Source organism: Condylura cristata, unplaced genomic scaffold (assembly GCF_000260355.1).
Source record: "Condylura cristata isolate star-nosed mole 26May11 unplaced genomic scaffold, ConCri1.0 scaffold00033, whole genome shotgun sequence".
Lineage (NCBI taxonomy): Eukaryota > Metazoa > Chordata > Mammalia > Eulipotyphla > Talpidae > Condylura > Condylura cristata.
This window is the reverse complement of record NW_004567134.1, coordinates 6612476-6629191: the sequence shown is the minus strand read 5'-3', so window position 1 is coordinate 6629191 and position 16716 is coordinate 6612476. Positions and strand designations below refer to the sequence as shown.

Here is a 16716-nt window from a genome sequence, read left to right as displayed (position 1 = left end):
AAAAAAGATTTATTTATTCATGCATACAGAACTGGAGTACAGGCCCAGAGGTAGAGGGGTGGTGAGAGGATTCACCATAGTCAGAGTGGGGAGCAGAACAGGTAGAATGATGAAGTACACTGCTGAGGGGAGCAGTGGGCCGGTGGGTCAGGAGAGTTCTGCTGCGCCATGTGGGTCACCTCTGGGACCGGGGATCGAACTCACACTGAAGCGGCTGCCACTAGCTTGCTGTACTGTGCTTTAAGCTGTTGTGCCACTAGGGAGGGCCTTATTTTTCTACATTTTCAAATACATTCTTCACTGGTGAGTCTCTGTAGGGCTTGTGAAGTTTTCAGATTATGATATAATTACTGATAAAGAATGAACCCAGAAAAGGAAAGGAATTTTTCCCCTGTGAAGGCAGTTGGAGAATGTTTGAGTGCTGTGCAAGGTCTTACGTAGGGAAACTGCTTAGAAAAAGGAGGAAATGCATCAGAAATCTCTTTCATTAGCAAGGTCAGAATGTGGTCTTAGCATTTACCTCTTACTGCTGTCAGTCTTCGTATACTTGGTAAAACATTTATTAAAGTCTTTTACCAGGTAAGTTGAGGGTAGCTTGTTTAGCAAGAAGTGGTTTATGTAGTTTCTATAAACCTGAACCAGCTTCTAAGTGTGGGTAGATATTCACTTGTGGTAGCTTCTTCTTCAATCTCTGACTCTGGGCAGCAAGTCCGAAGATTATTGGGGATATTTCCAACCCTTTTCATTGCCGAAAAACCAACCTCTCCATCCTCTGAAGCCATCTAATATCTTGTAGGCATTAATAAATGCTTTAGTAGTAGTAATATGGTGATGGTAACACAGTCTTTGATCAGCTAACTAAAATCTTGGTACTGTGTTTACAGTTAAACACTTCTAAAGATTGTAACAAATGAAATGTCAGTATAGCATTTTATACCATATAACAAAGTCCCAAGGATGAGAACAGTCACCCCACTTAAAATCCATTCGTCATTATAAAGACTAATTAATTACATGGATGTTTGGGTTATATTTTGTTGTCCAAATGGGCTATGGAATATCTTTGTATATGGAATTTTATTGTTCAAAATTTTAGAGAAGGGATAGTGGCCTTACGGTGGCTCACGGGTATTCCATCATTACTTCGTAAACTTCGTAAGGGTAAGATGGTGGTTTTGTTCACTGGCGTCTTCAGCACCTAACACAGCCCTTGGTCCCTGGCCAGCATTGAATCCGTATTTGTTGTCCTTAGTAGGGGTCAGACTCTACTTCAGGCCTGCAGAGTAACTTCTTCCTCACTACCACCCTATGCAGGAATTACTTTGAAATCTCCATTTTATAAAACAGGTAGCCAAGGAAGAAGAAAGTGAAGAACTTGCTCCAAGGTCACACCTAAGTAAGTGGTGAGCGTGGCCAGGGGTGCCGGAGTCCCTGCTCTTCCCACTGACCAGTAGCCTCCACTAGACCCAGGATGCCTTAGAGAGACTTGTAGGAAGAGATCACAGTACTGAAGTGGAGATTTGTGTTGCTACTTTGAACTGTATTTCTGCCATTTTTGTATATATAAGACTTATCGAAGATATTTACCAAAATCTAGATTTCTGCTTTCAAAGACTTTGATTCAGTGAGCCCAGTGGGGCTTGGTCATTGCATGTCTCTCGGGCTCCAGGTGATTTCTGTGGGCTCCCCAAACTCAGATCCACTTAGTTTATAACGTGACAGGAGGTGTAACGTGTAACTGGTTCCAGTCTGAGCCTTGCAATTGGCTGGTTGTGGGCTTTGTACCAACCATTTTGCGCTCTCTGTGCTTTAAGTTTTGTCATCTGTAAAGTGACTATATTAATGGATCCTGTCTCATAGGGTTGTTAGGATGATCAAGTGACGATGCATCAGCCACTTAGAACAGTGTCATACACTAGAAGCTTAATGTGTGTGAAGATTCAGTGAGTGCTTCTTAGGGCAGAGCAGGCACTCGGTAAATATGTGCAGCTTTTTGAGGGCGGGTGCAGCAATGGTGACCGCTACGTGAGGGCTAAGTCTTGCTCTGAGATTCACTAACCGGCACTAATGCATCCCCACCTTTGTGCTGCTCAGTGGATCTACGCGGGCTAGGTTGTGTCAGTTGATGGGGAGTAAAAAGAGCGTAAATTTGTAGGGATGCATTTCTGCATTTGAACATACTGACACTGCCCAAGTCAGTCACCACCTGAGTTGTAATTCACTGCTTTTCTAAGTTGCAGGGGAGTTGCTGACGGCAGGTGATTGCCGCAGGGAAGGTGCTGACGGTCAGGGCTTTCGCCCTGGGATCGTGTGTTATTTCTGTTCTGACTGCTGCTTTACTCTTGTGTCTAGGTTTCTGTCCATGTTAGAAGAAGAAGTTTATAGTCAAAACTCTCCCATCTGGGATCAGGATTTTCTCTCCGCCTCTTCCAGAAGCAGCCAGCTAGGAATCCAAACAGGTAAATTTCTTTTTGCATCAATCAGAGAACAGCCAGGAAGTGTTAGATCACTCTGCATATACTTGTGTTTTTTCCTCAAGAAATTGAAGACTAGAGCCAGCAAAAAAAGTAAACACGTGGGCAAGTCCTGCGTCTGCATCTCTGTTGATGAGGAGAGTGTGTGCACACCCAGCAGTGCGGACAGTAGCTACTGCACCTTCCGCGGTCGGCTCCGCTTAGCTTGCGTGTTGCAGCTCTGTGGGAGGCATAAGATGCCAGGCGCCTTGGCTGCGTCGTCACACACTGGAGCTTTTTAAAGACGTTCAGTCTCAACCACAGACCAAATACAGCTAGAAATCATGTCTCTGTCTGGTTCTCAATCTCTGACGTCGGCTTTGTGCTTCAAGTAACTGTTCAGGCAATGATAGGCTGGCCAGAGGAAGGCACCCCCTGGAGTCTTGGGATGCGAGAGACTTCCCTGGGGGAGCAGGACACCCTTGGCCTCTGGTGCCACTGGCATTTGTCGGGAGGAAAGATCGACTGTGGGACCACAGTGACGTTACAGAATTCTTTGACATTAGAAAAATCCAGAGAATTTGGAAATGCGAAAGCAGTCTTTTTTTTTTTTTACGTGGCTGTGGGGAAAGATGATGCAGGATTTTGATGTTGGGCTTTTTTCTTTTAAAGATTTATTTATTTGTGCATACAGAACTGGGGTACAGGCCAGAGGTGCAGGGGCAGAGAGAGGATTCTCCAGAGACATAGTGGGGAGCAGGACAGGCAGATCAATGAAGTACACTGCTGAGGGGAGCAGCAGGTGGGTCAGGAGAGGTCTGCCACGCCATGTGGGTCACCTCCAGGCCCAGGATCCAAGTCACGCTGCAGTGGCTGCAGCTAGCTTCGTAGGGCTGAGACTTAAGCCCTGGTACCACCAGGGAGGCCACCTCGTTCTGTGCTTTTTGACCAGCACATAGATCTCTGTAACCACTACTACCGTCACATTATAGAACAGTTGCATCACCTGGAAAACACCCCTGTATCATGTTGTAGTCTGTTCATTGGCCTACCCCCAGCCCTGGAAACCACTGGCTTGTCTGTGGGGGCAACAGGTTTCCAAAATGCTCTGTGACTCTTACGTAGCTTTTTCTGTGTGGCTTCTATCACAGTGCAGCACAATACATTTGTAAAGGTGATTAATTTGGATGAAAATAAAATTTTCAAGGTAGAATCATCAGGGAATGAGACTGTCTGCATGTTGTTACGTTCAAATCTTAGAACATGATTTCATGGTTCTCTGGTCCAGATGCTGCAGGCTTGGGGCTTCCCACGCCTGCTGCGAGCTCCTCTCGGGCCTGAGCTGTCGGCACTCACTGGATGTTTCTGCGGTTACTGAGCACGTCCGCCGTAGCCTGCTTGACTCTTGACAGCCACTTGCTCACGAGTGTCTCTCCACAGACTCCTAACTCGTGCCCTGCCCTCCAGCATGGCCTGGAGAGCCTTTTCCCTAAATTTTCCCGGAACCTTCAGCATAACCCATCCTTGCTCCTCAAACTTCGCAGCGCCAAGGCATCAGCCGTGGGCGTTTAAAATATACTGATTCTGAGTCTCACCTCCCGAGAGTGCGGTGTGAATGGTCTGGGTGCAGCCTGGACGGGGAGACCTAGGCTCCCCAGGCAGCTGTGAGGCGCAGCAATATATGAGAATGACCGTGTCATGCAACTCTTATCGTGTCTTACCGTGTCAGCCTGCTCTGATTTTGTCGTAGGTATTCTCTCTGATATAATACTGCTCCTGGATGTCAGAGACCCAGTTTGGTCACAGTACTGATACTTCCATCGAGTGTCTGCCTGTCAAGTTTACCTTGTATCTTTAAGCCTTCTAATTGCTGGGAAGGTGCCTTTATTGTCCCCTTTAAGTAGATGAGGAATAGACTTGCAGGGAGAGCAGCAAGTTGCTCAACATCACACTCAGGTCTCGTTCTGATGTCTACACCATGGTCAGAGCCACAGCATTGTCCTGCTTTGGGTACAGGTGTGCAAGAAAGTGTGCAAGCAAGTGTCGTGGAAAGGATAAAGGAAGAGTGTAGGAAGCTGTTCCACAACGCTTCTCCTCTGGAGGGTCTCCTGGAGGATTTCTCTGTGCAGCACTCTCGTGGACCCCTATCTGCTTAGACTGCACCCAGTCTGCTCAGCTTCCCACACTTTGTGATCACAGTACATGGTGGAGAAGGCAGGGTTTTCTCTGAGCCTCGGGGAATTTCACGTTGATTTCTGTGGCTCAGATTGTCTCCCAGTTCTGCTGGATTGCTCTTCAATGTTACATGACGCTGTCAGAAGCAGGCTGGCTCCTCTGGTTCTACAGTAATTGCAGCATGCTCTCTGCAGGGCTGGGATGGGGGGAGAAGAGTGTAATCATCTACTTAATTGGCATGTCCACACCTCTTTGCAACTGTGATAAATGACATTCATCATGATGACTGAAGTCTTGCAAGATACTCAGATGTCTTTGGAATTACTAGCTTCCTCTTTGTGTAAAATCACTCCAGTGTACTTTGAAATTCAGACCTGTATACTGGAAGGAAAACCACAGGGCCTGATACTCTAGAATGTTCTGAGTCTTTGCAGACCAACTTTCTATTCAGCCAGACGCACTAATGATGGTGTCTCTCTGCTGCTTGGTTTACTTATTCCCTCTTTCTTGGCTGCTGGGGTGTCCCCTACAGACTGAATTGTGGCCACACTGAGTCTTCTTCAATCAGTCTTCTCTCTGCACCGCCATAGTGTGTCAGCATGTGACCCTGCGTGTGTCCCTCACAGCTCTCACCTCATCAGTTACAAAGCAACAGCTAGCAAAGCGAGATCCCGTTTCCTACAGTGACTTTAAAAACGAAACGAAACAAAAAACTTTATACTTAGATATTCAAATTTATAGAAAGTTAAAGAATAGGACATAGAAATCCTATATACTGTATGTCCTTTGCCCAGATTTACTAGGGGACGCCTGCCACCAGCTTTATCACCCCTCCCTCTCTGCATATGACCATGTATATGTATATATATTCCCTAAATGGTTTGAAAATCGCTGGCATTATCTCCTTATACTAAATAGAGTGACTGTCTCCCAGAACAAGGGACCTCTCTTACTTCACAGCAGCATAGTTGACTGCAGCATTATGGTTTGGTATAGGGTATCTTCTCCCTTGCTTCTTACCTCAATTGTGTAGTTTATAGCCATTTTTGCATCCAGTCAGGTGATGCTGGCTTCTTCCCATTGTTGTAGCTCAAGATCTGCATCAAGATTAGAACTTGTAAGTGGTAAAACCAGTCTCATGCCAGGCCTGATAAATTCCTCACATCTACACCACATCTAGAGAGCTCCAAACGTGTGGAGTTTGATGGCTTGGACAAGGTGGTGTTGGTTAGGTCTCTCTGCCGAGTGGTCTCATTTTCTCTCTTGCAATTAAAAAAAAATACTTTTGTGGGGAGATAATTTGGGACTTCCTGTGTTTGTCAAAATGCTATTCACGAAAATGCTTTCACAGTTGACTCTCCCCTGAGTCAGTTACTGTACACGGGTTACTACACGTTTTTTTTTTTTCCTTCTTCTAACTTCATGGGCATTCTCCTCACTTATTCACTCACTTGTTATTTTGTCAGTCTGGGCCCGTCTTTTCTTAACGCTATTCGAGGGGGTCAATCCATGACTGACTGTAATCCTGATGCTTGCGTTGGCTCCATGCTATTATTTTAAGCCTACCTTCTTTTGTGCTGTTAGGCGAGAATGGGTAGGCTCCAGGGCCAGTGGTTGCTTGTTGCTGAGAAAGGAGTCCTCTAACACCTTCTTTTTCTTTTCTTTGGGCAGTTATCAATCCACCACCTGTGGCTGGGACCGTTTCATACAATTCAAACTCATCTTCCACTGAGCAGCTGAATGGAGGGACAACCAGCCCTTCGTGTAAAGCCTCTTCTGGGCTTGAGCCAAACCCAGGTAACCACTTACCGGGGCTGCATGAAGGTCATGACTGGCCTGGAAGTGTCCCCACCTGGGGAGTGCTAAAGGCAGATGTAGGCCTACTCTAGGTTGTGTGTGTCCCCGATTTCAGTAGCCGGAAATCATGTTGTGCTGTTTCAGTTAGTAGTATTGTGTGTTTAACATCCCCATTGTAAAAGAAAGATGTAATCATTAATGCTTATACCTTCTTCCTTCTGTGGCGACCTGGTAGTTGGCTCCTCTTGGGCTCCTGGTCTTTGCTGGGCATGCACGTGAACTGCCTGTAGGCCTGGCACTGAGTTTCGCCAGAGCACTTCACCTGGAGCATCTCTGCTTCATGTATTGCTCATCTTGCTCTTGGGTTCACTGGACTTCTTTTCCTTTTTTTGGGAAAAAAAACTTCCAAAGCAAGCAGAAAATCAAGCTGGCGTTCAGAACGGATAGACTTTCCTTCCTGCCTCATTTTGTTATTTAAAACAAGTCACATGGTTCTCTCAGAGCTACGAGGTAGAGATATGTTCTCCTCCTTCTGTGGGAAGAACTGTGGGGTCACATGGCAGAGATTACTAGGAGGCCAGAGCAGTTAGCGTAGGCTGCTGCAAGGGCAAAGGCCTCTGTTATTTAACTGAAGCAGCACAGTCTTGCAGCGTGCTACAGAAATTTTAATATTAAAAAAATGGCATAAATGAGGGAAACGAGGATTTTATTGCTAAAGCAGAGTTTTAGCCACCACTCTCTCACTTCCAAGGGAACCATCGACGCTCAATCAGAAACACTTTGCTACCGAACTTGCATGAGGCCTCTCATGTTTACTTGTCACAACACTATGAACAGCCTGTTGAGTTGGGGCATAGTAGGTATAAATCTCAGCTACAAAATGTAGCTGCAGCATAACTCTTGGAAGATTTGTTGGTCAATGGCTGATAATATTCTGACTTCCTCCCACTAACAATAACCAAATAGGAGTTGTAAAAATAAGAACCAAACAAGGGACATTTAGTGAATAAAATGGAAGCATTTTGCAGATGAGAGGCTTCCTTTGCTCTGTTCCTTTATAGCCAAAGACAGTGAAAATGCTAGGTGGAAATGAGCTTGGTGGGATGCACTCCTGGGGAATAAAGAAGATTTGTTCATCTGCAAATTGAAAAAGTTGGGGTCTCTCTCTGGTAGCACAAGGGGTTAAGTCTCAGCACTATGACGCTGTGGCAAGCCACTACAGCACAGTTCGACCCCCACCCAGGCAGGTGACCCACACGGCGCAGCAGACCTCTCCTAGCTCCCCCCGCTCCCCTCAGCAGTGGATTTCAGTAGATCTTCCTGTTTTGTTCCCCACTCTTGTCTCTGGTGCATCCCTGCACCCCTCTTCCCTCACACCCCTGGCCTACACCCCAGGTCTTGTATGCATAAATAAATAAAATAATTCTTAAAAAAAATTGAAAAAGTTTTAATTACAAAAATAAATGCATGTAGTGATGGAGAAAGAAGTTATGCTGTCATATGTAATATAATGAGGAAAGTAGCAGAAAGTTTTCTGTGCCTTTGCCTGGCCTTTCCTAGCATGTGACATGTGGGGAAGGCATCGGGTTTCTAGGGCAGTGGCCTTGATCTCTTTGTGAGGTGTCACTTTAAGATGGAAAAAGGCATTGTGGAAGAGAAAGAGGGTCACTTTGTAGTGACAAGTTAAATTTACCAGTAAAAAAATAGTTCATTAGTGTATTGCAAATATAATACATATCCATGGGAACATCATGTACATGTATGAGATGTGTTTACAGACACATATACGTATTACCTCTATTCATTGTCCAGCTACCTGAGAGAATTAATAGAACTACAAAGAGAAATAATCAAGTCATCTAACATTTGAAGGCTTGAAGGAAATGAGTAATTCTAACATTTGAAGGCTTGAAGGAAATGAGTAATTCATAGATAGAGCTTTCATAACTATCAAGCAGACAAGCAAGGACATAGAAACCCCGAAAATATGATGTATAAGCTTAAGCTAGTGTATAGAAAAATACACACTCTTTTCAAAAAGACACTACATCTATATAAAAAGTTGCTCTTGCGGCCCTCCCTGGTGGCGCAGCGGGTTAAAGCACTGCACTGAGAAGCTTAAGCCACTTCCGCAATGAGTTCGATCCCTGCCTGCCCCGGAGGAGTCCACATGGCGGAGGAGTCCACATGGCGCGGCAGACCTCTCCTGACCCGCCCGCTGCTCCCCTCAGCAGTGTACTTTGTCGATCTGCCTGTTCTGCTCCCCACTCTGTCTCTGGTGACTCCTCTCACCCTCCACATCTCTGGCCTGTACCCCAGTTCTATATGAATAAATAAACAAATCTAAAAAAAAAAAGAAAAAAAAAAGTTGCTCTTGCTGTAGGTCATAAAGCCAAGTCGATCTTTTTGTTTCATGTGAATCATGCTTTCTGACCACAAAAGGACTTAGTTAGCGGCCAAGAACCAACAGTCACTTGATGTGCAAATGCAGAAGCACTGTAACATGCACGTGCCTTCATATTTCAAGTTAAAAAGTTATTGTCAAAGACAGAAAATGTTCGGGATGGGGCTGTAGTCGATAGTTATTGTGACCTTCCCCTTCTCTATTCTGTCTTCTCCCACCTCCCCCCGGCCGGTGGGAGGCCTCCTTCCATATGAGAAAACCAGTTGCAGTGGAGACTATTTAACAGGATGGCTGAGGCCATGTGGTTGAGATACTGGCTCTCTCCCATGTAGATTGTGGGAATGTGGTCATTAAGCTTATTTGCTTAGCTTTAAAAAATTAGTAGGATTATTTGGCATGGGTCATCTGCTTTGTGCTCAAAATCAACCATTGTCTGCCCTTTTGCTTTGATGATCACAGGAGAAAAGAGGAAAATGAATGACTCCCATGTTCTGGAGGAGGCCAAGAAGCCCCGTGTGATGGGGGATATTCCAATGGAATTAATCAACGAGGTCATGTCCACCATCACAGACCCTGCAGCGATGCTCGGACCAGAGGTCAGTGGGGTAAGCCAGGGCAGCCAGCTGGCAGCCTCCAGCTGCCCTCCCAGCTGCTCCAGCTGGCAGACTTGGAGATGTTCCTGCTGAGAGCTAGCATGTCCCGCTACCCTGATTTGCATTTAACCTGGTGTCAGGTTGGGGAAGGCAGGAACAGCTGCTGGAGAGGTGACACGCCTGATGTGTATCACATCACAGGGAAACGTGCTCCTAATCTCTCACAGCCGAATGAAAACCAGATGTCATAACACTTCCTCTTCAGGTGTTTGTGCACGTGTCTCCCAAGATGAGCTGTTCTTTTACATAACCACAATGTAGTGCTCGTGCAGAAGACTGAACTACAAAAGGCTACAATATTTTCTAACACAGAGGTTGGCAAATGCCAGCCTACAGGTCAAATCTGTCCCCACTGGCTGTAAAGGTTTCTTGAGACATTGTTTATGGTTGCCTTTGGACCGAAATGCAGATTTGAAGAACTGAGTCAGAGGATGGTAGATCTGCAAAGCCTAAAATATTGCTCTCTGGCCCTCTATAGCGAAGTTTGCTGACCTCTGGCCTAACATACATCCCACAATCAAATTCTGCCTGAATCCAACTTATGCCCTTTGTAATATTTACTGCTGTTGCTGAATTATCTCTCTTTTCATTTGTGCATTGCAAAATTTTTATCTTTTCATCTCTTTAGTCTCCGTTATCCACAGCAGTTCCCCAGCCTTCGCTTCCTCCCTCCCTCCGCCCCTCCCTCTCCCTTCTTTCACTTTCCCCTCCCTCCTTCCTGCCTGCCTTCTTTGTGTCTTTTGAGCTACTAGCACCTTGAGAAGTCCTGTGACCAGTTTTGCATCATGTCCCTCCATTTGGATTTATCCGATTATTCAATCATGATTAAGCTCATAGTCAGGCTTTTTTGCTAAAAGCTCTGCTGTCATTGCCTTGTATCACAGCCAACGGTAGAGCAGAATTCTGACAGATTCCAGGAAATGGGGATTATTTCGCAAAACATCTTTTTCTAGTGTGACTCTGCTAGCTTAAAGTATCAATTTTAAATTTGTCATGTTTTGTTAGACATTTTGTGATATTAAGGATCATTCAGACAACTGGAATGTTATAATAGAAACATCTCCGTATAAAATTGTCCTTTCCCTTTCCTTCTGGATGGCCACTCCTGGGGATTTAAGACTGCAGTACCGTTGATGTACTGCCCTTCAGAGATTTAGTAATGTTACAGATTAGCTGTGCTCAAATTTTCTGCTGCAGAGTGGCTTCACTCGTACATTTCAAAAGTCGTTGAGTGGATGTCGTGGCGTGCTGGAGTTGGCTTACAGAGGCCCATGGGTAGTTGTTCCGCTCTCGGGGAGGTTGCGAGCTGGTTCTTAAGTGTGCTGGGAGTTAAAATTGACCACAGTGGCAGCTCGTCACCCGGGCAGCCACCTCAGATGGTGAAACAAGCAAGTGCTCCCTGTTAAAACTTTCTTCCCTGGAGAGCTCTGTGTTGAACATTCGTCTGCACAGCTCTGGCTGGATGAATAAGCAGTAGCCTAAGGAACTGGCCCCCGCTTGTGCTGCTGGTTAGAGTGGAGAAGGGGGTCACAGATATTCCTGTGGTAAAAAAACAGACCTCCAAAAGAGAGGAACTAGTGATGTTATGGTGCCCGATGAAATGGTGATTGCAATTGGGGATCTGTCACAGCAGGGTTCTCGGAAAGCTTAGCTGGATGACACTCTTTCAGCCAGAGGCTGGCAAGCCCTATGGCTCATAAGTCCAATCGGTCTGTCCTGTGTTTTTATACATGAAGCCTCACTGGAACCCTGCTATACCCGTTCGCACATTGTCCGCTGTTGCTTTTGCACCATTACAGGGTGAGGAGGTGCCACAGAGGCCTTGTGACTTGCACAGTCTAAATAGTTGCTATCTGGCCCTTACAGAAAAGTTTGCCGACTCCTGATGTACACCAGATATCATCCATGTGTCTTATCTTTCTCTGGTCTCTTCAAAATGCTTTATTTACCTTGTCTTTCTTGTGCGCTTAATATGTGTTTATAAACCTGAAAACCACAAATGAGCGTCTTACCAGGACAGAGAACATGCTGATATGTCCTGTCCCCAATGTGAAACAACTTCTTCCTGTCTCCTGCATCCCAGACCAATTTTCTGTCGGCGCATTCGGCACATTCAGCCCGGGACGAGGCAGCAAGGCTGGAAGAGCGCAGGGGTGTGATTGAGTTTCACGTGGTCGGCAACTCCCTGAGCCAAAAGCCCAACAGGAAGATCCTGATGTGGCTGGTGGGGCTGCAGAATGTGTTTTCCCACCAGCTGCCCCGCATGCCCAAGGAGTACATCACGCGGCTGGTCTTTGATCCGTAAGTGGCACTTTGCGCTTCCTGCTTTATTTCCTTTGAAAATGAAAGAGGAACTGCCTCCATAGCGAAAGTCAGCCAGGTCACCCTCGGAATCCTGCTGCTTCTTACCACCAGGCAGTCACAGCACGGTAGTGGCTAGGACTACAAATAGCAAGATTAATTTCAGCAATTCGTGTCATTTTGGCGTTAGTCACCATACATAATATTTTAAGTTGCTGGTGACTATCCTGTACTTCATTTGGTATAGCAATGTAAGGGTCTAAACAGTCAAAAAGGGATACCATTTTGTTTCCATCATTCAACTGTTCTTGGTTTTGGTATCTTGATGAGGTGCCTGTTGTCCAGGTTTATAAGAACTGGAAGCATTAGTGGGATAGCAGAGAGGTTAACTTCGGAAATCTGTTGCCTTAACACACACACACACACACATACAAACAAAAACTGCGCTTCTCTAATTGAATATATTTTAGCCAAAAGTCTATGTGGCCCTGATCCAGGCATGTGACAGTCCAGAGTTCCCGTAAGACAGAGAGGAGGTCTGGCAAGTTTTGGTAAATTGCACATGCAGATTTTGTACCCTTTCTGTAACCCCATAATATTTCCAGAATATTTTTGAGTAATGAATTCTTGTGTTGACAAGCTGGCTCTAATAACCCCACATTAAAGGGTGATCTAGCAAGATGGTGGCTAGAAAAGCAAGGGTTACTTAGAAAGTCAAGACAACAGCCCACCTTACCCCTTTCTTGTCTGGTTGATGAGGAACACCCTAGAAAGTTTATGTGTATGACCAAGATAGGTAAAACTTTGGCATCATCTTGTTCTTTCAGGAAACACAAGACCCTTGCCCTAATCAAAGATGGCCGTGTTATTGGTGGTGTCTGTTTCCGTATGTTTCCATCCCAAGGATTCACAGAGATTGTTTTCTGTGCTGTAACCTCAAATGAGCAGGTCAAGGTAAGGAAAACGGAAGGTTTTAGATGGCAAGCAGCATAGGGGGCTTCTCATTACAGCTACAGAGCTCGGGAAGGTCTCTGTGTGCCATGTCCAGGGGAAGGTTCCAAGAGGAGTTCAGGGCTTTCTGAGATGAGTCCTCTCACTGTGTGTGAGGAGAGCAAATGGCGCTGTACCAACCAGGTTCTGCCAGGCTTTGTTGGATCTTGGGCCGATGACAATGTATAAGGACACCACATAGCCCCAAGTGTATCTTAACCTATGGCAAAGGAAGGGGTGTGTAAAAATAAATTGCAGTGATTATTTTTAATTTTTGCACGTGCGCGTGCACACACACACACACACACACACACACACACACACACACACACACACACACACACCTTTGGTGACACTGGATCACCAGAAAGGATATGATGTGATATGGAATTATGGAGATTATTTAGGTGGCTTACACACCAGAAATATTTCTTATGACTTTGTCCTAAGGAGGGATAGGATTGAAGGAATTCTGTGAGGAAGGCATGAAAATTTTGAATAAACTCATGAATAAATTTCATGAGTTTATTTGTGCAAGGTTGGGAATGTGTTGTTTTGGGGAGTGGTGTGTGTTGCTAATTTACCTTCTTAATTGTCTTTGCCATAGCTCCTTTCCTCCTCAGGAACTACAGATTGTTTTTTTGGTATTGAGGTAGTTTTCACAGTCTGCAAGGTGTAAAATAGACTCGATCTGCAGAGAGAATTTTGATCTAAATTATGCTGTGTTCTGTTGTTCTTAGGAAAATGAAGCCAGGAAATGTGTCCTCAGAGTATTATTTTGGGGAACCTTAGAGAGTATTATGCAGAAAATAAAACGATTGGTAGAAAGCTAAGCCCACAGGATCAGATAACTGCTGGCCTGATGGTTGGTCTAAGGCAACGTTATCTAATGAAATATAATGCCAGATACACATGTCAGCTTATATGTAAATTTTATAATAGTGGCATTAAAACAAAAAGTAATTCGAAACTGGGGAGTTATTTTTACAACTCTATTTTACTTTATCCATTGTATCCAAATATTTGCCATTACAACAGGTATCCAGTGTCACAACAAATTAGTGAGACAATGTCCACTCCTTCTTTTGTACCAGTTCTCTAAAATCAAGTGTACATTTGTGCAGTTTCGATTGACCACATTTTAAAAAATATTTATTTATGCACACAAGAACTGGGGTACAGACCAAAGGTACAGAGTGTGAGGGTATTCACCAGAGGTAGAGAGGGGAGCAGAACAAGCAACTGACTGAAACACACTGCTGAGGGGAGCAGCGGGCCAGACATGAGAGGGTCAGGTGAGACATGTAGGTCAGTTCCCTGGCCTGGGATCGAACCTATGTTACAGTGGCTGCGGGCAGCTCCTTGGTGCTGAGACTTAACTCTTTGCACCACCAGGGAGGCCACTGGCCACATTTCCAGTGCTGGCTGAGCACGTACAGCCCTGTGGCTGCTGTGCTTTGTGTGGTGTGGCTCTGAGGGAGCTGTGGTCTCCTTCAGCTACAAGGAAGAGATGCCGTTTACAAAAACCAGTAACACGTCATCGGAAGGAATTCTTTTCCTGCTTAAGGGCTGCTTAAGGGCTACGGCTCGTGCTTTAGTGCTCTGATTTCAACCCTCAGCTTTCCTCCGGTCCTAGTGCCAGTGATAGCCCCCATGATTTATTCTGAGCAGAATAAATGGGCTTTTTGTTTTTGATCGACAGGACTAAGCAGCAAAGGCCACACAAAATTCGATGGTGTTATGTTCACTTTTTGTTATGTTCGCTTTTCTCACCAGGGAAGGCGAGTGTCCAAATTTGCCTGAAATGGGTCTCTGGCTCTATTTTCAAGGAGTTCTGACAATATGTCTTTAGATGGTGCTGTTGCCATGTTTATCAATTTTTTATTTTCCTGCTAGCCAATGTGAGAAACTATTCCAAATCTTCAGAGCATTTCCTTCAACTTCGATGAAAGAAAAGTTTGTTTTTTTGTAATGAGTGGATGTCCTTGGTTTCTGATTTCAGAAAAAGCCTGTATAGTTGTAGAGTTTTAGTTCTCCAAGGAAGTCCTACCAGTTTCTTTGTTAGGAAAAGCTGGTTAAGGTTTGTTGGTCATATTTAGGAATACCAGAAGGAAACTGGAGGTATTTAAAGTGAATTGTATACCTTGTCATTACTTTCCAGAAAGAACAATTTATTTTTTTCTCCAAAATATGTAATTTTCTAAAGACTTGAGGAAAGGTAACCAAACATCACCAGCTCAGTAGAAGAATTAGAAAACAAAACAACACTTTTTGTAAATGACTAGAAACAAACGTTTCAGAAAATTACGATTCATCTTTCAGAAAGGAATAGAAAGGATGAGTGTGATAGAAGCTGGTGCTGGTACCCCCTGTTTGTGAAATTGGCGAGCTCATAAAGTGGAGGTTTGAAATTTTTTAAAACTATATTAAAAATCTGGGCTAAATGATACTTTGAGATCTCTAGTCCTACCTGGTGGAGAACCAGGCTGACGTACAGGTTCCTGTGAATGCTAGAAATAAGATTTGAGTTTCATACTTGAGGTTTTCTTGCTCAGCACACACACGAGATACCATTTGAGAACTCACTGAAACTCCTCATCTGGATTTAGAAACTGTCATCTCAGAATTATTTGGATTTGATAATATATGCAACTTTAAAGTGATGTAGCTAATACTTATTTACCATAATATGTATTTAACAGACACTGAAATTACCAGATAGATTTGGAAAAGAATCCTTTTGGTGACAGTTACAAGATAAAGGCTTACAAATAAGTGAAACAGTTCTGGGGCGAAAATCTAAATATTTATGTAAAAAATTGCATCATGATGTTTTGGCTGCTGGAACCCAGGAAGCTCTTTGGTTCCTACCATATAGTAGATGCAGAGAGGATTTGGGGAAATTTCTTTGGAAAGATGAAACATTATGGCCACTAATAAATAGTATCTTATGCAGGTTTTGAGAAGCTGTTTACAAAAGAATCATTATTCTTCTTGAGCACAATCACTGGATTGTGGGTAAAAGGGAGAAAATTTCTCGTTCTGTTAACTTCTTATAGGGTGGTATTTACAATGAAAGCCTCACTGTCTTCCATCAGCCACGTCTTTATTAAAGTGCACTGTGTCAGAAAATACATTTCTCACTTGTTTCTAGATATCACTGTTCCCTTGCACATACAATTTCCTCTAACTAGCCAACTCTCTCTTTTCTCCAGATTTTCCATTTTTATTGAAATATAATTTTCACTGGCATACATCATACACATAGGACTTTTCAAATAAAGCAAAAGTCTCATTTCCCCTTTCCTAAAGTGACAAAGTATTGTCATTTTGGTATCTGTAAAGATATTTCTTTACTGATTTACATACATGGAAATGTGCTTCTACGTTAAGAGATGACTATGTGTTTTCTTTTTTTTACATTAACAGAATGTGTACTCTGCATATAAAAAACCTTTCTATTATGTCCTAGGGATCTTTAGTGCATACATGTGATTATTTAAATTTATATTTAGATCAATTAAAATTAAGTAAGATTTAAGTATAGTTCCTCAGTCACTGCAGTAGTCACTAGCCACAATGATTGCTACTCTATTGGATAACACAGATAAGGAGCATGTCTGAATCTCTACTAGTGCAAAGATAGAAGAGCGGTTTTATTCTTTTATATAGTATTTCATAAAATGTGTGCATCAACTATATAATAATTTCCCTACTGGAGACATTTATGAAGACACCTGTTACGAGACTGCTCTTCTAAAGATCTGACACAATTGAATCTCCACCAGAGCTGTTCGGGTACACTCTCCTCCTGCCCTCGGGGCCTCTGGCGCCCTCTCTGAGCGATAACTCCATGCTGTTGACTGAACACTGCATCTCCCGATGGAGTGATCTCTTTCCAGTAGCGTTTCTACACTATCTTTCTATTTTTGGGTAATATTTA

The 16716-nt window shown here is 44.0% G+C and overlaps 1 protein-coding gene across 1 annotated transcript in view; it reads left to right on the top strand.

Moving 5' to 3' along the window:
- KAT2B (K(lysine) acetyltransferase 2B) overlaps positions 1 to 16716 on the top strand; it is a 61619-nt gene that overhangs the window by 29697 nt on the left and 15206 nt on the right. The window contains exons 7-11 of the mRNA XM_012732072.1: positions 2353 to 2459; positions 6300 to 6425; positions 9289 to 9425; positions 11566 to 11783; positions 12611 to 12737. Coding sequence (XP_012587526.1) covers positions 2353 to 2459; positions 6300 to 6425; positions 9289 to 9425; positions 11566 to 11783; positions 12611 to 12737 — 715 coding nt within the window. The remainder of the gene's footprint in view (positions 1 to 2352; positions 2460 to 6299; positions 6426 to 9288; positions 9426 to 11565; positions 11784 to 12610; positions 12738 to 16716) is intronic.